The sequence below is a fragment of the Rhinoderma darwinii genome, chromosome 1 (assembly GCF_050947455.1).
Source record: "Rhinoderma darwinii isolate aRhiDar2 chromosome 1, aRhiDar2.hap1, whole genome shotgun sequence".
Classification (NCBI taxonomy): domain Eukaryota; kingdom Metazoa; phylum Chordata; class Amphibia; order Anura; family Rhinodermatidae; genus Rhinoderma; species Rhinoderma darwinii.
Genome location: NC_134687.1, coordinates 289151364 through 289173920, shown reverse-complemented (window position 1 = coordinate 289173920; position 22557 = coordinate 289151364). Strand labels below are relative to the sequence as shown.

General features: G+C 40.1%; 1 protein-coding gene across 2 annotated transcripts in view; it reads right to left on the bottom strand.

Annotated features, from left to right (window-relative positions):
• Positions 1-4118: 4118 nt before the first annotated feature.
• NR2F6 (nuclear receptor subfamily 2 group F member 6) overlaps positions 4119-22557 on the bottom strand; it is a 43013-nt gene continuing 24574 nt past the window's right edge. For both annotated transcript variants that reach the window (XM_075850869.1, XM_075850878.1), the window contains exons 3-4: positions 5496-6023; positions 4119-5311 (exon numbers count right to left, since the gene is read on the bottom strand). In XM_075850869.1, the coding sequence (XP_075706984.1) occupies positions 5037-5311; positions 5496-6023 (803 nt within the window). In that variant the 3' untranslated portion in view covers positions 4119-5036. The remainder of the gene's footprint in view (positions 5312-5495; positions 6024-22557) is intronic.

Here is a 22557-nt window from a genome sequence, read left to right as displayed (position 1 = left end):
GGCGCCAACGGCAAAATGCAGCGGTTTGCTCTGTGAGGGGTGTCTGAAGTTAAAAAAAAAAAACAGAAGATAATGCTAAATAATGTCTGCCAGCAGGTAAGTGTTAGAAAACACCTCAGAACAAAAAAAACAAACAACCTATATATAATGCCGTAAGCCTGCTGACATATTCTGAATTGCTGCTCCACCACCACAGCAGCTCCCAATGGTGGAGGGGGGGGGGGGGGGCGGGTGAGAATTTACCTGCCGGTAGTCTGTCACCCCTTCGGAAAATGCACACACGCAGTATGGCTGTCAGGCATCCTCAACCGTGGAAATAATAGGGGACTGGGTGACCAAGGAGTGGAACATCCACCATAGAGCTGGGCATCCACCAAGGTGTGAAAAGCATCTGCCAAAATGGAGAGCATCCACTGAAACAGTGGGAATTCCTTCTGCCCAGCGCCCGCAGGGGAGTCACCAAGTGGAACAAACGAGGGATTACACCTGAAAGAGAAATAAAAATAAAATCATATTTAAAAAAAATCTAGAATTCCCTGCAGTGCCGGACATATCTGCCCAGTGCTCAGCAGAGGGTATAGCCCACTGGACGGAGCCACACTTTTTTTTATATTTAACTAGTGTCAGCCTCCTAGTAACAGCGGCCTATACCAATGGTACGGTTTTCCCAGTGAATAATTTAACGAGAAATCCACAGAACTTGCTGCTTTACCTGGGAACACATCTGTATGTAAGGCCGCCTAGAAAAATGCACTTCACCTGATCAGGACTTCACTTTAAATAGTGATTGCATGCACAGTAATGCATTCAAATCCCTTTTCAGACCGCATTTAGGAAGCTAGCCGCGTGAACCCATGAGTTGTTGCTAGGTGGCTATCTCCCAAAGAGGAAAATAATTTAAGGGATGCATGCAAAACGGTAAGACCCGACACAAATCTAGTGTATACAAGTAGCTTTACTGTACTTTTCACCAGTGCTTACTAGAATACGTTAAATTGTTTTCAATTTTGAAAAAGTATCGCTGTTTATTATCAGAATACATTTGTTTGCGCGCTGTATCCAAACTTGTCATATTTGTGTGTCTTGTGCTTTGTCCTGATAAATACAATTTCAATACTATCCGAATATGCACAAAAAGAAGCAAACAAAAAAAACATTACACTTTTGTTTTATTATTTATTTTAATTCTGACATTCCTTCTTTGGCAATATTCCCTTCCACCAATATTTGGCATTAGCAGAATGTTTATACACAAAATTTAAAGAGTAGGAACACACATTGAACATAGGCATTGAACAAACACAATAACCTTTTTGCCTGTCAGAAAAAAAAAAACTACAGTCCTGAAAAATGTTATTTATTGATTTATAATCTGTACTGTATCTTTGGCGCCAAGTTGGGCAATTTAAAGGTTTAGTAGAATACATAAGATAGGGACATATTTTCAAAGTATACATAATTGTTGAAAATGAATAGAAAAATAAACGGTTTCAAAGCAATAAAAACAAGTAATAGTGGTCATTTTGGACAGGGTGATTCATCAAGAGTACCATTAAGATAATTTGTCAGAAAAGAAAAAAAAAAAAAGTAGATTTTTAGGGCCCATTCACTGTTTTTTTTTCTTTTAGCATGTATGACCATAGTAAGTGAGGCAGCCACATTTTTCACAATGAGAGGTTTACAATAAAATACACACATCAGGTCCTCTCTTTTAAGTCATTAAACCTAACACGGCATTCTTTGGATGCACCTTATTAGCAAACATTTTTAGACATTTGTCACAAGGTCTGGAATGCTAGTACAAACCAAACTTACAATATTTTTGCCATGTGTATAAGTAAGCACTAGCTTACAATGTAATCCAGGCCTGTATTTCAGTCCAGCCTTGTGCTTTCAAGTTGTACAGAACTACTATCAAAGTAAGTAGGAAAATGCAAGTAATATGTTCTGGAGGTCGTCTAGAAATCACTTCAAATATCTACATTGCATTTGAAACAGAAGAGCCGAACAACTAACCCAGAAGTGAAATAGGTCAGATGCTTCAGTCAAGAATAAAATACAGCACATTATGCTGTATTTTTACCAATAATACTTTGGTAAACTCTGCCCTTAGACCCCTTTTGAACAACTTTCAATATACCGCTGTAATATTCTGGTTGATGAAGCAAAATCTGGAATTCATGATTAGCGATTAAATGGGTATTCCCACCATCGTAAATTATAGCATATACTAGGGTTGTACTGTAACTTACTATCAGTGAAGGATCCGCCTGCTGAACATCCACAGATAAAGAGAACGACAAGCAGCAAACCGCAATGTGTTAGAACTGCAACACAGCTCAATTCAAGTGAATGGTGGTAAATTGTGGTTCCTGCTCAGCATTGGGCTGAAAGTGGCACAATGTAGAGAAAATGGGCCACTGCTTTACTAGCATTGTGGTGCCTTCTTTATAGTGATTAGTTGGGGTCCCAGAGAATATAGACCTCCAGGATCAGTAAGTTATGGCATATAATAGCACTATGCCATTACTTACCAAAAAGAGTGGAAACCCTTTAAAAAGGAAGTAGAAAGTTTTAATACAAAATCATGTCTTCAGTCCTCAGTAGAGATCGCACTTATCCGGTCTGAATTTCCCAAAAGTTTCAGATTTGCTGAAATCCGAAACTTTAGAGGTTCAGTGTACAAAGGTGAAAAATGGCAGCCACCATATTACAGATTAAAGTAAAAAAGAAAGGCGATAAAAATACCATACTCACCCTCTCCTGGTCTCTCGTGTCTCTGCATACCTCCTGGGATTACGGTTTTGTCCCATGGGACTGCTGCAGCCTCTCATTGGCTGCAGTGGACACATGGGAAAAACCAATGTCATCTCAGGAGGCCGGCAGGAAGGCTTCGCTATGGAAGACAAGGGGTGAGTATGTTATTTTTTTTTTATTTTAGGGGTGGAATCGCAATTGCCCCGATAGCCCTTCTGATGACTTCTAGGACTGTATCCTTGGATACAGTCCTAGATGACATCAGAGAGTAAGACAGGACAATCGGGGAACTTGCTATTCGCAGCAAATTTATTTGTACCGAAGCAAATTTCTGTGTTATCTGCCACCAGCTTTACAATAGAGATGTTCCCCAACATTATAATCCTGCCTGTGATAAGAGGACTGACACTTCCTGTTCGCTAGAGATCACTTTTAAGCAGTTTATTGTGAGCATCTGTGGCCTGAATGAAAACTGCAAGAATTCAGGGTTTTTATTGTTAATATACAGGGTGGGCCATTTATATGGATACTCCTAAATAAAATGGGAATGGTTGGTGATATTAACTTCCTGTTTGTGGCACATTAGTATATGGGAGGGGGGAAACTTTTCAAGCTGGGTGTTGACCATGGTGGCCATTTTTAAGTCGGCCATTTTGTATCCAACTTTAGTTTTTTCAATGGGAAGAGGATCATGTGACATCAAACTTATCGAGAATTTCACAAGAAAAACAATGGTGTGCTTGGTTTTAACGTTACTTTATTCTTTCATGAGTTATTTACAAGTTTCTGACCACTTATAAAATGTGTTCAAAGTGCTGCCCATTGTGTTGGATTGTCAATGCAACCCTCTTCTCCCATTCTTCACACACTGATAGCAACGCCGCAGAAGAAATGCTAGCACAGGCTTCCAGTATCTGTAGTTTCAGTTGCTGCACATCTCGTATCTTCACAGCATAGACAATTGCCTTCAGATGACCCCAAAGATAAAAGTCTAAGGGGGTCAGATCGGGAGGCATTTCTTCTGCGGTGCTGCTATCAGTGTGTGAGGAGTGGGAGAAGAGTGTTGCATTGACAATCCAACACAATGGGCAGCACTTTGAACTTGTAAATAACTCATGAAAGAATAAAGTAACGTTAAAACCAAGCACACCATTGTTTTTCTTGTGAAATTCTCGATAAGTTTGATGTGTCACATGACCCTCTTCCCATTGAAAAAACTAAAGTTGGATACAAAATGGCAGACTTCAAAATGGCCGCCATGGTCAACACCCAGCTTGAAAAGTTTCCGCCCTCCCATATACTAATGTGCCACAAACAGGAAGTTAATATCACCAACCATTCCCATTTTATTTAGGTGTATCCATATAAATGGCCCACCCTGTAGATAATGACATGGAAAATACCACCAAAAAATGGTAAAAACTTCACTTAAACAATAAGTAATATTCTAATGACACATTCCCTTTAATTTTCTTAAAATGTAATGAGAAAACAAAAAATAAATTTAAGAATTTAAAAAAAATAAATAAAATTAAAAGTACTTTTAGAAAGGTGTATTTCATGCATTCATAAACGAATGCATATAATTGGCATTTTAGTTTTGGATGTTGATTGGTTAATCATAACTATGACATAAGTAAAAAAAGAAATAGATTATGAAAGGAAATAAAAATGATTAAAAAGCTGCTACAACGATACAACCAAGGGAAGGTTAAACATCTCTTCAACCACATTATGTTATTAGAGAGTCCTGCCCTTAAAATACAGGGTCCCAGTCTATCTAGTCTCTGTTAAATAATGGGTTCCAATGAGCTGTCTCTGATAAATGCTTAAAATGGCAGTTCCTTTTCATCCTTGGTGCAGCTTTCTTTTTGGACAATAAATGTAGACAGACATTCAGGAGGTAGAGAGGATGTAGACTGAGATATATATACTCAAAATCAAGTAAAACTCCTAGGGATTTCATTGAAACTGTTATTTGTGAGTGTGTTCTAGAGCGCCCCTTGCAACTGCTCGAGGGCTATTTAGTGCTTTTATCAAAAACAACCAGCCTAGTCATAATGGCTTACAAAATGGTTCCTCAGACATGGTAACCGACAGCTCACATACATTAAAAAGAAATATTCCTGGGGAGACTGTAAAACCATTTCTCCATAATTTCTGGAAGTGCCTTGGTAATCTAGAGAAGGAGCTCACACAGAGCAAAAGTGTAATAAAGCTGTCCCCATGTAGTGTAGAAGATTCAACCAACGTAAGAATCAACCAAGTGCTATCTGCTGCTACTGACCAGATGAGTAGGGCCAATTAAAACTGCTTCCAGAAAGAAGCATGTCCCGAATAAGTGTCTCTATGGGAGTTTTGCCAACTAGCCTCATAAAAAACAACTGGGAAATGAGGGATGCAGGTACAGCTCTGAGAGCAGGCAAGCGCAGCAGAAGCCTTCCAAAACGTTGAGGTTGAGAAGGGTACTGAGCACGGACATACTCTGTTAGAGCCACTTGGGCTTTTTCTTGTAAGCTCTCCACATGAGCTGGATCAGTAAGACCACAGGCATCTGAGGTAAAAGGGAAAAAAAATATAGCTTAGTATGGAAATTTTTTGAAGAAATGGCAAAGAGAAAGTCATCAAGAATAAATTAACTGGAACACGTTAAAACAAGACAAAGTAGCAACACCATGCAAAAAAACAGAAAAATGAATTGTAAATAAGAATACAGATTTTAATAGGAACTACATTACCAGAAGTAAAGAGTGCAATGGCCTTCAGACAGGCATACTCCGCAGAGTCCACTTGTAGACGATTGAGCTTTTCTACCTGGTCCTGAAAAACACGTATCTGGTCCATAAAGGAGACCACCCTGTCAGCAGACATAGGAGAAGCATGGAACCCAGCAGCAGCCAGCAGTGGTGCCATGTGCAGTGGAAGGGCGGACTGTGCTGCATTTAGCACAAACAGTTCACTCCAACTCAATCTCAGCAGGGAAACCTGGTCAGCCATGGCCAGCTCTGGAAAGTAGGGGATGTTCCGGGACCATTCCACTGTGCTAAAAAGTAACCTGGCAGCCAGCTCACAAATGTTGTCAATGCCCATAACACTGCCCTGCTGAGCATATTGTGAACCATAACGTGATGCTGGGTAAGGCTCTGCTCGAAGAAGCTGAGAGATGAGTTCAGAAACCGGCTGTCCGTTAAAATATTCAGCACCACCAGGTGCAGTAGTGGGGCTTGCACTGGAGTGAGCAGGAGGAATCCGTCCCCGCTGGACAGCTAGAGACAAAAATAAAAATAAATAATTGAGAAATTATCACAACAGAATTCTTTGCGGAAATTCCGCAGCATTTACTGTAGCAGCAAAGTGAAGAGATTTAAAAAAATCTGCCACACGCTGTGGGAAAAAAAAACAAACGCAGAAAAGCTTTCTGCGGTGCGACTTTGTGTAACAGGACGTCCATCAATTTATGCTGCGGGTTCTGTGTGGAAATGCTGCGTTTTTGGCCCATAGATTTCAATAGGGAGCAGAAAATCCGCAAGAGATTTGTTTTATTGCGGTTTTCACAGCGAAAATGCAGTAACAACTGCTGGACATCCACATGTGCACATATACTTTGTTATGCTCAGGGTTTAAGGGCTCAGACGAACGTGAATAACGTCCGTGTGCTGCGAAGGAAAATCACGCGCAGCACACAGACTCATTGATTTCAATGGGGCAGTTCACACATGCAGTAGTTTTCAAGCACCGTAGGTCCGTTGCGTAAAACTCACTGCATGTCCCATATTGGTGAGTTTTTCACAAAGTCAATATAGTCAATGGGTGCGTGAAAATCACTCACAGTACACGGATGCACATCCGTGTGCTGTGCGTGATTTACGCACCAATTCAATTGAAAATAAAAATATGCTTTACAAGTGCGTGAATAACGCATGCCAATCACAAAGCACGGATCCAATAACGCAACACACACGGCCCAGATTCACGAACGTGAATCGGATACGCTCGTGTGAATGTAGCCTAACACTAAATCCGCAGGTAAAACCATTGCGGGAAAATAGCAGCGTTTCCGCAGCAATATGCGCCACAAAAACGCACTATTTTCTGCAGATTTCTGTGACAGATTTATCAGCGTTTTTTTTTTCGATTTCACTGCAGATTTTCTGTTGCACAAAACCCGCAGCAGATCTGGTGTGTGGGAACATGCCCTCAAAGTGGCTTCAAGTTGGACCTTCACATTATTTCCTACTGCTTACATAGAACCAACATATTCTGCAACGGTGTAGAAAGATTGTCAAACACTCACATCAGTCTCAATGGGGGTCACAATAAAAAAATCAAAATCAAAATAAACTTGAATAATAGGCTAAAACATGCCAAAGATTTGTGACACCAGTTATATGAAAAAAAGAATTGGATGACAACAGTCTTCCTCAAAGTAGTGACATTTAAAGGGGTAAAACACACTTTTGTATTACTCTACAAGGCAGAAAGACACCCTGGAATGTATCTGTCTATTCATTAACAGAGTCAAATGAACAAGCCCATGTTCCCATTATTGTTATGCCACACATCAATAACACCAAACACAGGCCCTTATTAACCCCTTCCCTCTTTGGCCACTTTTGACCTTCCTGACAGAGCCTCATTTTTCAAATCTGACGTGTTTCACTTTATGTGGTAATAACTCCGGAATGCCTTTACCTATCCAAGCGATTCTGAGATTGTTTTCTCGTGACACATTGGACTTTATGTTACTGGCAAAATTTGCCCGATACATTCAGTATTTAATTGTGAAAAACACCAAAATTTAGCGAAAAATTGCAAAAATTAGCATTTTTCTCAATTTAAATGTATCTGCTTGTAAGACAGGCAGTTATACCACACAAAAATGTTGCTAACTAACATCCCCCATATGTCTACTTTATATTGGCATCGTATTTTGATCATCATTTTATTTTTCTAGGACGTTACAAGGCTTAGAACTTTAGCAGCAATTTCTCACATTTTCAAGAAAATTTCAAAATGCTATTTTTACAGGGGCCAGTTCAGTTGTGAAGTGGCTTTGAGGTCCTTAGATATTAGAAACCCCCAATAAGTCACCCCATTTTAAAAACTGCACCCATCAAAGTATTCAAAACAGCATTTAGAAAGTTTCTTAACCCTTTAGACATTGCGCAGGAATTAAGGCAAAGTAGAGGTGAAATTTACAAAGTTCATTATTTTTTTCCAGAAATTCATTTTGAATCCATTTTTTTTATACCACAGAATGTTTTACCCAAGAAATGCAACTCAATATTTATTGCCCAGGTTCTGCAGTTTTAGGAAATATCCCACATATGGCCCTAGTGTGCTACTGGACTGAAACACCGGCCTCAGAAGCAAAGGAGCACCTGGTGGATTTTGGGCCTCCTTTTTATTAGAATATATTTTAGGCACCATATCCGCTTTGAACAGGTCTAGTGGAACTAAAACAGTGGAAACCCCCCAAAAGTGACTCCATTTTGGAAACTACACCCCTCGAGGAATTTATCTAGGGGTGTAGCAAGCATTTTGACCGGCCAGTTTTTTTGCAAAAATTTTTGGAACTAGGCCATGAAAATGAAAATCTACATTTTTTCAAATAAAATGTAGGTTTAGCTAATTTTTTTTCATTTCCAAAAGAACTAAAGTAGAAAAAGCACCACAACATTTGTAGAGCAATTTCTCCCGAGTAAAACAATACCCTACATGTGGTAATAAACGATTGTTTGGACACACGGCAGGGATTAGAATGGAAAGTGTGCCATTTGGCTCTTGGAGCTCAAATTTAGCAGGAATGGTTTGCGGAGGCCATGTCGCATTTGCAAAGCCCCTGAGGTGACAAAACAGTGGAAACCCCCAACAAGTGACCCCATTTTGGAAACTATACCCCTCGAGGAAATTATCTAGGGATATAGTGAGCATTTTGACCCCACAGGTTTTTTGAAGAAATTATTGCAAGTAGGCTGTGAAAATGAAAATCTAAATTTTTTCAAATAAAATGTAGGTTTAGCTAATTTTTTTTCATTTCCACAAGGACTAAAGGAGAAAAAGCACCATAAAATTTGTAAAGAAATTTCTCCCGAGTAAAACAATACCCCACATGTGGTAATAAACGGCTGTTTGGACACACAGCGAGGCTGAGAAGGGAAAGAGTGCCATTTGGCTTTTGGAACTCAAATTTAGCAGGAATGGTTTGCGGAGGCCATGTCGCATTTGCAAAGCTCCTGAGGGGACAAAACAGTGGAAACCCCCAACAAGTGACCCCATTTTGGAAACTACACCCCATGAGGAAATTATCTAGGGGTGTAGCAAGCATTTTGACCAGCCAGTTTTTTTACAGAACTTATTGTAAGTAGGCCGTAAAAATGAAAATCTACATTTTTTCAAAGAAAATGTAGGTTTAGGTATTTTTTTTTCATTTCCACAAGGACTGAAGGAGAAAAAGCACTGCAACATTTGTAAAGCAACTTCTCCCGAGTAAAACAATACCCCACATGTGGTCACAAACATCTGTTTGGACACACGGTAGGGCTCAGAATGGAAGGAGCACCATTTGGATTTTGGAATGGTTTCTGGGTGTCATGTCATATTTGCTGAGCCCCTGTAGTACTAGTACAGTGGAAACACCCCAAAAGTGACTCCATTTGGGAAACTGCACCCCCTGAGGAATCATCTAGGGGTATAGTGAAAATTTTGATCCCAAAGGTTTTTTGCTGAATTAATTAGAATTAAGCCATGAAAATGAAAAATAATTTTTTTTCCAACAAGATGTAGTTTTAGATACACATTTTTCATTTTTACAAGGAATAGGGAAGAAAATGCACCCCAACATTTGTAAAGTAATTTCTCCCGAGTACGGTAACACCCCATATGTGGTTATAATCAGCTGTTTACATATATGGGAGCATTCAGAAGAAAAGGAGCGGTATTTATCTTTTGGAGCGTAGATTTTGCTGGAATGGTTTGCGGACGCCATGTTGCATTTGCAAAACCACTGATGTACCAAACAAAAGTGACCCCGTTTTAGAAACTACACCCCTAAAGGCATTTATCAAGGGATGTAGTGAGAATTTAGACTCCACAGGTGTTTTTCAGAAATGAATACGCAGTGGATTGTGCAAAGTGAAAATTGAAATTTCTCCACTGATCTGCCCATTCACCGCACAAGATGTTGTGCCCCTAGAGAATCTTACCCCATAAATTGTTAAGCGGGTTCTCCCGGGTATGGTAATGCCTTACTTGTGGCCATAAATTGCTGTTTGGGCACACTGTATGGCTAAGAAGGGAAAGACCGCCATTTTGAGCATGGATTTTGCTTGGTAATAGTTCTGTTTGGGGTTTTGCTGGTATTTCCGTTTATAATGTGGGGGCATATGTAATCTGTGCGGAGTATATCAGGGGTATATGTAATCTGTGCGGAGTACATCAGGGCATAATAAGAGGGTATAATAATGGGGTAAATAATACAATTATCCATAGATATGTGTTACGCTGTGAAGCGATCCGTTATGCACAGGCCGGTGTCACACTGATAGACTTTTTCTCCTTCGTAGTTTGGGAAATATTGCTGGGAAAGTTTTGCGCTGGTATAATACGGGCGCCCTCGCTTCCAGCGGATGTGCTATGTCCCTTCCCTTTCCTAGTTCCTAAATACTAGGGCCCTGAAACTGAAGGAATGTTCCCCTCCGGCCTGCGCATTGAGATGTTTTTTCATCACCGCATTACTAGTGCCATAACTTTTTTATTTTTCAGTAGATTGAGCGGTGTGCGGGCTTGTTTTTTGCGAGACGGGCTGTAGATTTTATTGGTACCATTTTAGAACACATACGACTTTTTGATCACTTTTTATTTCATTTTTTGGTAAAGGAAATTACCAAAAACAAGCAATTCTGGAATAGTTTTTTATATCGGCATCCACAGTGTGCCCTAAATTACATGTTAGCTTTATTCTGCGGGTCGATACGATTACGGCGATACCAAATTTATATAGTTTTTTTTATGTATTGCAGCTTTTGCACAATAAAATCACTTTTTTTATAAAATCATTTGTTTTCTGTCTCGCCATATTCTAAGACCCATAACTTTTTTATTTTTGCGTGCACGAAACGGTGTCAGGGATTATTTTTTGCGGGGCGGATTGTCGTTTTTCATGGTACTATTTTGGAGTAAATGTGACTTTTTGATCAATTTTTATAGCATTTTTTGGAAGGAGACGTGAACTAAAAACAAAGATTCTGGCGCTGTTTTTCATGTTTTTTTTTTACCGCGTTCACCGTGCGGGATAAATTACATAATAGTTTTGTAGTTTGGGTCGTTACGGACGCGGCGATACCAATTATGTATAGTTTTTTTGATTTTTACGGTTTTTCCCATAATAAAAGACTTACTATGGGAAAAAAAGTCAGTTTAGCTTTATTTTTATTTGAAACGTGTGTGTTTTTATTGTTTTACCACATTTTTATTAACTTTTTTTTACTTGTCCCACTAGGGGACATGAGGGCCTGATGCCCCGATCGCTACTCTAATACACTGCACTACATATGTAGTGCAGTGTATTAGCGCTGTCAGTTATTCACTGACAGCAAGCCTATGAGGACGCGCCGCAGGCGGGTCCTCATCGGCTCCAGTACAAGGCAGACTCGGACGCCATTTTCTGGCGTCCGATTGCCACAGCAACCCAGCGATTGCATCACTGGGTTGCCGATCGGGTGAAAACCTATCAGATGCTGCGCTCTATTGAGCGCAGCATCTGAGGGGTTAATCTGCCGGATCGGAGAATAGCTCCAGTCCTGGCAGTTACAGGAGGGTGCCAGCTGTATAATACAGCTGTCACCCCGCGGTGATGGTGCCGGCTCTGCTCCTGAGCCCGCACCATCACTGCGCCGTACATGTACGGCGCTTTGCGGGAAGCACCTCCCGACAGCGCCGTATATATACGGCGGATGTCGGGAAGGGGTTAATAGGCCACAGGCAGAAACTTACGCTTTGTGAGAGTATTATTACCAATGAATAAAACTGGCAGAAAGATTTTGATGGACATAAAAGGATTATGGTAACAAACAACAACGGCTCTCTGAGCAAGTTAAAATCTGCAAATAGCACTTTTGTACAAGCAAATTATAAGCAGGACTAGTATCTGAATGCTCATATTGGGTGGCAAAAGAAATTAACAATTGCAGTAAGACATGACCTAAATGGTTTAAGCAAAACAGAAAATGTAACCGGTATGAACTGCTTCCTGTATAGGAATATATATATATAAGATAGTATTTGTACGCACGCACGCAAATATATATATTACACACACAAATATACAGGGTGGGCCATTTATATGGATACACCTAAATAAAATGGGAATGGTTGGTGATATTAACTTCCTGTTTGTGGCACATTAGTATATGGGAGGGGGGAAACTTTTCAAGCTGGGTGTTGACCATGGCGGCCATTTTTAAGTCGGCCATTTTGTATCCAACTTTAGTTTTTTCAATGGGAAGAGGGTCATGTGACACATCAAACTTATCGAGAATTTCACAAGAAAAACAATGGTGTGCTTGGTTTTAACGTTACTTTATTCTTTCATGAGTTATTTACAAGTTTCTGACCACTTATAAAATGTGTTCAAAGTGCTGCCCATTGTGTTGGATTGTCAATGCAACCCTCTTCTCCCACTCTTCACACACTGATAGCAACACCGCAGAAGAAATGCCTCCTGATCTGACCCCTTTAGACTTTTATCTTTGGGGTCATCTGAAGGAAATTGTCTATGCTGTGAAGATACAAGATGTGCAGCAACTGAAACTACGGATACTGGAAGCCTGTGCTAGCATTTCTTCTGCGGTGTTGCTATCAGTGTGTGAAGAGTGGGAGAAGAGGGTTGCATTGACAATCCAACACAATGGGCAGCATTTTGAACACATTTTATAAGTGGTCAGAAACTTGTAAATAACTCATGAAAGAATAAAGTAACGTTAAAACCAAGCACACCATTGTTTTTCTTCTGAAATTCTCGATAAGTTTGATGTGTCACATGACCCTCTTCCCATTGAAAAAACTAAAGTTGGATACAAAATGGCCAACTTCAAAATGGCCGCCATGGTCAACACCCAGCTTGAAAAGTTTCCCCCCTCCCATATACTAATGTGCCACAAACAGGAAGTTAATATCACCAACCCTTCCCATTTTATTTAGGTGTATCCATATAAATGGCCCACCCTGTACATTAGAGTCTCTAGTTTGAGAAATAGACGCCTCACAGTTCCTCAACTGGCAGCTTCATTAAATAGTACCCGCAAAACGCCAGTGTCAACATCTACAGTGAAGAGGCGACTCCGGGATGCTGGCCTTCAGGGCAGAGTGCCAAAAGAAAAAGCCATATTACATGGTGCTTGGGGAAAATGGGAAAAGGTTGTTTTTGGTTTTTTTAAACTTTTAATACTTGATGGTTACATAGCTGGTACAATACACATGCATTGCAGTATATTGTATTTTGTACAGGCTTCAGCTAAGCCCTGCCAGAGGCAGAGAGCCTTAAACCCTCAGCGTCATCCGTTGCATATTGGCGGGTGTGTGCTATGACAATATGAAGCGGACTCAGTATTAGAGCCCGCACCATACCTGAAGGATGCCGGCCGTTTTATACATATGAAACCTGCCTGCAACAGCAAGGTTTGGAGATTACTTTTATCCCGGCCTTTTGCCCCTTAATAGCAACCGCGGCATCGGAGTGACAAAATATTTGGGTCAGCCAGGGGTCTCTTTAAGGCCACCAGGTCTGCCTTCTATGCTCTACTATTAAGCCTTGCACAGAAAACTGCAATCCACTGCAAGTATTGCAGTGTATGGAATAAGCAATCCAATAATCTCTTTTCCCATAAATTAAACAATAAAAAACAACTGGTATCACGGTGTCTGTAAAAAATATCATGTTCTTCAACCAGCCAGGTAAGCACCATAGGAAAAAAAATGCTAGATTTGCTTTTTTTGTGACATATACCCCAAAATATTACCCATAAAACTACTGCTCGTCCCGCAAAAAACAAGCTTACACCACTCCATAGACAGAAAATATAACAGTTATGGGTCTCAGAATATGGTGACACAAGAATCAAGTTGACCCGCAGAATAGGGTTAACATTTTTACTGCAGAGTGAATTCCGTAAAAGCAAACCCACAAAAACTATGGCGGAATTCTGTTTTTTGTTGTTGTTTCTTAACCCCTTCCTGCTTTGGCCACTTTTGACCTTCCTTACAGAGCCTCATTTTTCAAATCTGACATGTTTTGCTTTATGAGCTAATAACTCTGGAATGCTTTTACCTATCCAAGCGATTCTGAAATGGTTTTGTCGTGACACATTGGACTTTAAGATAGTGGTAAAATTTGGTCGATATATTCAGTATTTAATTGTGAAAAACAGTAAAATTTAGCAAAAATGTGCATTTTTCTAAAGTTAAATGTATCTGCTTGTAAGACAGGCAGTTATACCACACAAAAAAGTTGCTAATTAACATCCCCCATATGTCTACATCGTTTTTGGAACACTTATTTTTCTAGGGGGTTACAAGGCTTAGAACTTTAGCAGCAATTTCTCACATTTTCAAGAAAATTTCAAAAGGCTCTTTTTTAGGTACCAGTTCAGTTCTTAAGTGGCTTTGAGGGGTTTATATATTAGAAATCTCCATAAAACACCCCATTTTAGAAACTAGACCCGTCAAAGTATTCAAAAAAGCATTTAGAAAGTTTATTAACCCTTTAGGTGTTTCACAGGAATTTAAAGCAAAGTAGAGGTGAAATTTACAAATTTCATTTTGTTTTAAAATCCATTTTTTTTGTAACCCAGAAGGTTTTACCAGAGTAACGCAACTCCATATTTATTTCCCAGGTTCTGCAGTTTTAGGAAATATCCCACATGTGGCTCTAGTGTGCTTATGGACTGAAACACCGGCCTCAGAAGCAAAAGGAGTACCTAGAGGATTTTGGGGACTTCTTTTTATTAGAATATATTTTGGGCACCATGTCAGCTTTGAAGAGGTCTCGTGGGGCAAAAACAGTGGAAAGCCTGGGAGCCACGTCACATTTGCTGAGCCCCTGTAGTACTAGTACAGTGGAAACACCCCAAAAGTGACTCCATTTGGGAAACTGCACCCCCTGAGGAAGGAAGGAAAAGCCCCCCCCAACAAAGGAATTTCTCCCGAGTACAGGAACACCCCATGTGTGGTTATAAACGGCTGTTTACAGAAGAAAAGGAGCGGTATTTGACTTTTGGAGCGTAGATTTTGCTGGAGTGGTTTGCGGACGCCATGTTGCATTTGCAAAACCCCTGATGTACCAAATAAAAGTGACCCTGTTTTAGAAACTACACCCTAAAGGCATTTATCAGGGGTGTAGTGAGAATTTAGACCCCCACAGGTGTTTTTCAGAAATTAATATGCAGTGGATGGTGCGAAGTGAAAATTGCAATTTTTTTCACTGATCTGCCTATTCACCGCACAATATGTTGTGCCCCTAGAGAATCTTACCCCATAAATTGTTAAGCGGGTTCTCCAGGGTATGGTAATGCCTTACCTGTGAACATAAATTGCTGTTTGGGCACGCTGTAGGGCTAAGAAGGGAACCGCCATTTCGAGCATGGATTTTGCTTGGTAGTAGTTCTGTTTTGGGTTTTGCTGGTATTTAAGTTTATAATGTGGGGGTATATGTAATCTGTGCAGAGTACATCAAGGGCATAATAAGAGGGTATAATAATGGGGTAAATAATACAATTATCCATAGATATGTTACACGCTGTGAAGCAATCAGTTAAGCTCAGGTCGGTGTCACACCGATAAATGGTGTCCTTTCTTATCCCCCTTTTGTAACCCTATAATTTGGGGACACTTTCGCCTTTGTAGTTTGGGAAATTTTGCTAGGAATGTTTTGCGCTGGTATAATAAGGGCGCCCTCGCTTCCAACATATGTGCTATGCCCTTACCTTCCTAGTTCCTAAATACTATGGCCCTGAAACTGAAGGAATGTTCCCCTCCGGCCTGCGCATTGAGATGTTTTTTCATCACTGTATTACTAGTGGCATAACTTTTTTATTTTTCAGTTGATTGAGCGGTGTGTAGGCTTGTTTTTTTCAAGACGGGCTGTAGATTTTATTGGTACCATTTTGGAACACATACGACTTTTTGATCACTTTTTATTTCATTTTTTGGTATAGGAAATTACCAAAAACAAGCAATTCTGGAATAGTTTTTTATTGTTTTTTTTCGGAATTCAAAGTGCGCCATAAATTACATGTCAACTTTATTCCACGGGTTGATAGGATTACGGCGATACCAAATTCATATAGTTTTTTTTAATGTATTGCAGCTTTTGCACAATAAAATCACTTTTTTTTAATAAAATCATTTGTTTTCTGTGTCGCCATATTCTAAGACCGATAACTTTTATTTTTGCGTTGACAAAGCGGTATCAGGAATTATTTTTTTCCGGGACGGGTTGTCGTTTTTATTGGTATTATTTTGGAGTAAATGTGACTTTTTGATCACTTTTTATAGTATTTTTTAGGGGGAGATGGGACCTAAAAACAAAGATTCTGGCGGTTTTCTTTTTTTTTTTTACCGGCGTTCACCGTGCGGGATAAATGACATAATAGTTTTATAGTTTGGGTCGTTGCGGACGCAGCGATGCCGATTATGTATAGTTTTTTTTTATATTTTAAGTTTTTCCCATAAAACATTTATTATGGGAAAAAAGGCAGTTTGGCTTTTTTTTTTTTTTTTTTTTTACTTGAAACGTGTGTGTTTTTATTGTTTTACGACATTTTTATTAACTTTATTTTACTTTTTTGACTTGCCCCACTAGTGCAGTGTATTAGAGCAGTCAGTTATTCATTGACCGCAAGACTAGGAGTACCCGCCAGAGGCGGCTCCTCACCGGCTTCCGTACAAGGCAGACACGGAAGCCATTATTTGGCCTCCGATTGCCATAGCAACCCAGTGATTGCGTTGCTGGGTTGCCGGTCGGGTTAAAACCACTCAGATGCTGCGCTCTATTGAGCGCAGCATCTGAGGGGTTAATCGGCCGGATCGGAGAATAGCTCTGATCCTGGCCGTTACAGGAGTGTGCCAGCTGTATAATACAGCTGTCACCCCGCGGTGATGGCGCCGGCTCCGCTTCTGAGCCCGCACCATAACCGCAACGTAACTATACTGCAGTTTGCGAGAACACCTTCCCGACAGCGCCGTATATATAGGGGAGGATTTCAGGAAGGGGTTAATTCCACCCCACAAAATAATTTTTCTCTTCTTCAATGTTCTTATTGAACATTTTCTCAACTTTCTTAGCCAAGGATACAGAAGGAAAAAGGAGGGGTGGGGGAAGGAACAGATAATAAAACCAGACATTCACAGCATATCAAATTTCAACACAGGAATGCTGGTCAATAAATAAATCACAAAATAATTTAAAAAAAAAGTTTCTCAGTACATTATATGGTACCATAAAAAAAAAAAAAATACAACTCGCCCCACAAATAAAGCAATCATACAGCTGTTTAACGGAAAAATAAAAATACGTTATGGCTGATGGAATGCAAGAACTAAGACAATGTATCCTTAAAGGGAAGGAGTCACAAAAACATTTTTAGTATGTTATTGTGAAATGTTAAATACTTTTGTGTCAAAAAAGACAAAAGTATAATAGGTATGATACCTTTATTGGCTAACCATAAAAGTTCTATATGCAAGCTTTCAGAGTACAGAGGCCCCTTCTTCAGGCAGTTTACAAATGAGTATGTTATTAAAATACATTTTATTTATTTGTGTTATACTTTTTTCTCTCTTTTACTTCTCTATGGGGGCTGCTATTTTTTTTCATCTCTGTATGTGTCGATTAACGACACATACAGAGATGGAATACGGCACATACATCCCCATAGAGAATGCGAACGGGAGCCGTTCCATTCACTATAGCGTACGACGTCTATGTGGGAATGGCGTATGCGCCGCTCCCACACAGACCAAAAGGAAGGTCTTCGGCCGAGCGACATCCGGCGCCATTTTCATGTGGACCGGAAGCCGCGGCCGGACAGTAAGACTACTACTTCCGGTCGCGGCTTCCAGCCATATGTTCAGAAGCAAGGACTAGGAGCGGAGGCAGCGGCAGGAGCAGGTAAGTTAGGTTTGTGTATGTTCGTGTTATACTGTGTGATGACCACTGTATCTAAACCTCCTACACTGTGCATTCGCTCAAAAAATGGCGGCACACAATGTAGGAGGTTTGAACATTCAACCCCCTTCTTTCTCCTGGCACTAGCCAGGATAAAGGAGGGGGGATTGTTTGAGGACACTAGAGAGTGTGTCTTCTCCAATTTTGCAGCATAGAGCAATGAGGTTGCTTTACCACATGCCAATGCTACAATTTTGGGAATTGCTCCCTCTAGTGACCAGCACATGGAAATGTTATCAATTAGAATCTAATTTATAATATTTCCTGACTTGTGAAAAAAATTAAAAAAAATTAGAACAATGTGTAATCATTTATATACTGTTCAACTAAAAAAAAAAAATTTCTAGCGACACATTCTGTTTTCGCCTTACAGACCAGGCCATTTTATTCAAATCGGATGTGTCACTTTATGGGATAATAGCTTTGGAATTATTTTATTTTTTCAAGCGATTCGGAGATTGTTTTCTCGTGAAAATATTGTACTTTAAAGGCCCCATGCACACAAACTTTTGCACGGAAAATTGCGGCCCCATTCATTCCTATGGGGCCAAGCACACGACCGTGGTTTCCACGGTCCGTGCATGGCCCCGGAACCCGGACCGCAGAAAGAAAATAATAAATAAATAATGGCCGCAGCCGTGTGCACAGCCCGCGATTTGTTGACACTCCGTAGCCGGCCGGCCGACCCAGAAAACACGGCCATGCACATGGCTACGGTCGTGTGCATGATGCCTAAGTTAGTGGTAAAATTTGGTCGATACATTCAGTGTTTGTGAAAAATACCAAAATGTAGCTAAAGTTTGCAAAAATTTGCATCTTTCTAAATTTAAATGTATCTATTTGTAAAGCAGACCGTAATACCACACAATAGTTAGGCTGGGTTCATACGTAGTTTTTGCAGGAGGAAAATCTGCCTCAAAATTCCGTTTGGAATTTTGAGGCAGATTTTCCTCTGCCTGCACGCCGGTTTTCACCCGCAGCAATTGTGCGCCGCAGGCATAAAACGCCGAAAAATACGCTTTCTCTGCCTCCCATTGATGTCAATGGGAGGTCAGAGGCGTAAACACCCGAAAATAGGGCATGTCCCTTTTTCTCGCGAGCCGGTTTTTCCACACGCGGGAAAAAAACGCCTCCGCTTGAAATGAATGGGAGGCATTTTCGGCCGTTTTGCGGTGCGGTTTCCGCGGTTAAAAACCTTGTAAAGAAACTCTGAACTCCCCCTTACTAGTTAACATTTCCCATATGTCTACGTTATTTTGTCATTGTTTTTTTGAACATTTTTTTTTCCAGTACGTTACAAAGCTTAGGACTTTAGCAGCAATTTCTCACATTTTCAAGAAAATTTCAAAAGGCTATTTTTTCAGGGACCAGTTAAATTCTGAAGTGGCTTTGAGGGCCTTACATATTAGAAACCCCTTATAGAACACCCCATCTTAAAATCTGCACTCCACAAAGTATTTTGGAACAGCATTTAGAAAGATTCCTAACCCTTTTGGTGTTTCACAGGAATTAAAGCAAAGTGGAGGTGAAATTGACAAAAACTAATTTTCATTCATTTTTTTCTGGAAGTGCCTGTTCACATCACCGTTGCACTTCCGTTCAGGGGTTAAACCAAAGGAAACCTCCGACAGAAACCCTCAACGGAAGGGCAACAGGCCGTAACGCAGAAGGTTTTACCACAGAAACGCAACCCCATATTTATTGCCCAGATTCTGCAGTTTTTAGCAATATCCCACATGTGGCTCTAGTGTGCTAATGGACAAACTCAGGCCTCAGCAGCAAAGGAGAACCTAGTGGATTTTGGGGCCTCCATTTTATTAGAATATATTTTAGGCACCACGTCAGGTTTGAAGAGGTTTTGTGGTGCCGAAACAGTGGGAACCCCCCCCCTCAAAAAAGACACTATTTGGCAAACTACACCCCTCAAGGAATTTATCAAGGGGTATAGTGAACATTTTAACCCTACAGTTTTTTTTTGCTGAATTTAGTGGAATTAGGATATAAGAATAAAAATAGAATTTATTTTTTTTCTTCAATATTTACAGGGCATGAAAGGAGAAAAACCACCCCAAAATTTAAAATGCAATTTTTCCTGCTTACAGCAATAAGCCACATGTGGTGATAAACTGCTGTTTTTGGACACACAGCAGGGTCAGAAGGGAAGAAACACCATTTGGCATTTGGAGCTCAAGATTTGCTGGAATGGTTTTCGGGTGTCATCTCGCATTTGCAGAGCCCGAGGGACAAATAGTGGAAACCCACCAAAAGTAACCTCATTTGGGAAACTAAAGCCCTCAAGGAATTTATCGAGGGGTATAGCGAGTATTTAGACCCCCACAGGTTTTAAAAATGTTACATTTTTACAAGGAAAAAAAAAGGAGAAAGCACCCCAAAGTTTGAAAATAAATTTCTAACGATTTTGGCAAGACCCCATATGGGGTCATAAACTGCTTTTTGGACACACGACAAGGCTCAGAAAGGCAGGAGCGCTATTTGGCATACAGATTTTGCTGGCTTGGTTTTTGGATGCCATGTTGCATTTGCAAAACCCCGGAGGTACCAGAGTACAGTGGAAGCCCCCAAGAAGTGACCCCATTTTAGAAACTACACCCCTCAAGGCATTGATCATTGCCTGGACATATGACCGGGCTCAGAAGTGAAGAGCAACATGCGCATTTGACGTCTATTTTGGAGATTTTCAGAGCATTGGCCCACAATTGCAGGGCTCTGAGGTCAAATAGTAAAATAAACCCCCAAGTAGTGACTCCTATTTTGGAAACTACACCCCTTAATGCATTTTAAGAGGTGTAGTGAGCATTTGACCCCACAGGTGTTTATTCATTAGAAATTAATGCACAGCGGATGGCGCAAAGTGAAAATGGCAATTTTCCAATGATATGCCATTTTAGTGCACAATCGGTTGTGCCCAGTTTGTGCCACCAAAGACAAATACCTCAAAATGTTAAAGAGGCTCTGTCACCAGATTCTCAAATCCCTATCTCCTATTGCATGTGATCGGCGCTGAAATGTAGATAACAGTAAAGGTGTTTTGTTTTTTTTTAAACGTTCATTTTTGGCCAAGTTATGAGCTATTTTATATATATATATATATATATATATATGCAAATGAGCTTTGAAATGGACAACTGGGCGTGTTTTTTTTCGTATGTCCAACTGGGCGTGTATTGTTTTTTTTTAACTGGGCGTGTTTACTTGAATCCTGACACTTCTGAATCTTTTCTGTGAGATTCCAGCAAGCCACGCGTAATCTCGCGAGATTACGAGGTAAACGAAATTTCGTTTCCCTTGCTGGAAATCTCACAGAAAAGATTCAGAAGTGTCAGGATTCTGAATACACATGACGTCCAGGCTGGAGGTCATGTGTATTCATTATCAGGACACTTGTGTATGTGGCTGCACATCGTTCTAGTAAGAACACTATGTGCTGTGTAAATGAATGGAGAGGAGTGCATGATGCTGATTGGTCACTGATTCGTCAGCATCATACACTTCTCTCCACAACGCCCAGTTAGTAAAACAAGTAAACACGCCCAGTTAAAAACACAATACACGCCCAGTTGGACATACGAAAAAACACTCCCAGTTGTCCATTTCAAAGCTCATTTGCATATATATATATATATATATATATATATATAAAAAATAGCTCATAACTTGGCCAAATATGAACGTTTTTAAAAAACAAAACAAAAAAAACTTTACTGTTATCTACATTGCAGCGCCGATCACATGCAATAGGAGATAGGGATTTGAGAATCTGGTGACAGAGCCTCTAAGTGGGTTCTGGCGATGCCATATATGTGGACGTAAACTACTGTTTGGGCACACTGTAGGGCTCAGAAGTGAAGGAGCGCCATTTGGCTATTGGAGCGCAGATTTAGCTTGGTAGTTGTTTTGCATGGGGTTAAACTGGTATTTCAGTTATAATTTGGGGGCATATGTAGGCTGGGCAAAGTACATCAGGGCAGAATAAGAGGGTATAATAACGCGGTAAATAAATAAAAACCCTCAGATGGTGCCCAATCTTATCTGCTTTTAAATACATTTTGTGTTGTCATATTCTGAGAGCCAGAACTTAATTTCTTCTCCAACGGATCTGTGTGAGGGCTTATTTGTTGCAGGACAACCTGTAGTTTTCATTGGTACCATTTTGGGGTACATGCAATTTTTTTTATCACTTTTTATTACAATTTTTGACAAGCAAGTTGACCAAAAACCAGCAATTCTGACAATATTTTATTTTTTTTTTGCACTGTTGACCATGGGCTATAAATGACAATTTTACTTTATTCTGCGGGTCGATAAACTTAAAGCGATACCTAATGTATATAGTTTTTTTTAAGTTTTGATGAGTGCACAATAAAATCACTTTTTAATTTTTTTTTGTCACTATATTCCGAGTCATAATTTTTTTATTTTTCAGTCAAAAAAGCTGTGTGAGGGCTTGATTTTTGCTTGACCGGTTGTAGTTTTAATTGGTACTGTTTTAGGGTTCATGCAACTTTTTGATCACTTTTTATACCATGTTTTTGGAGGGGATGGTGATAAAAATAGCG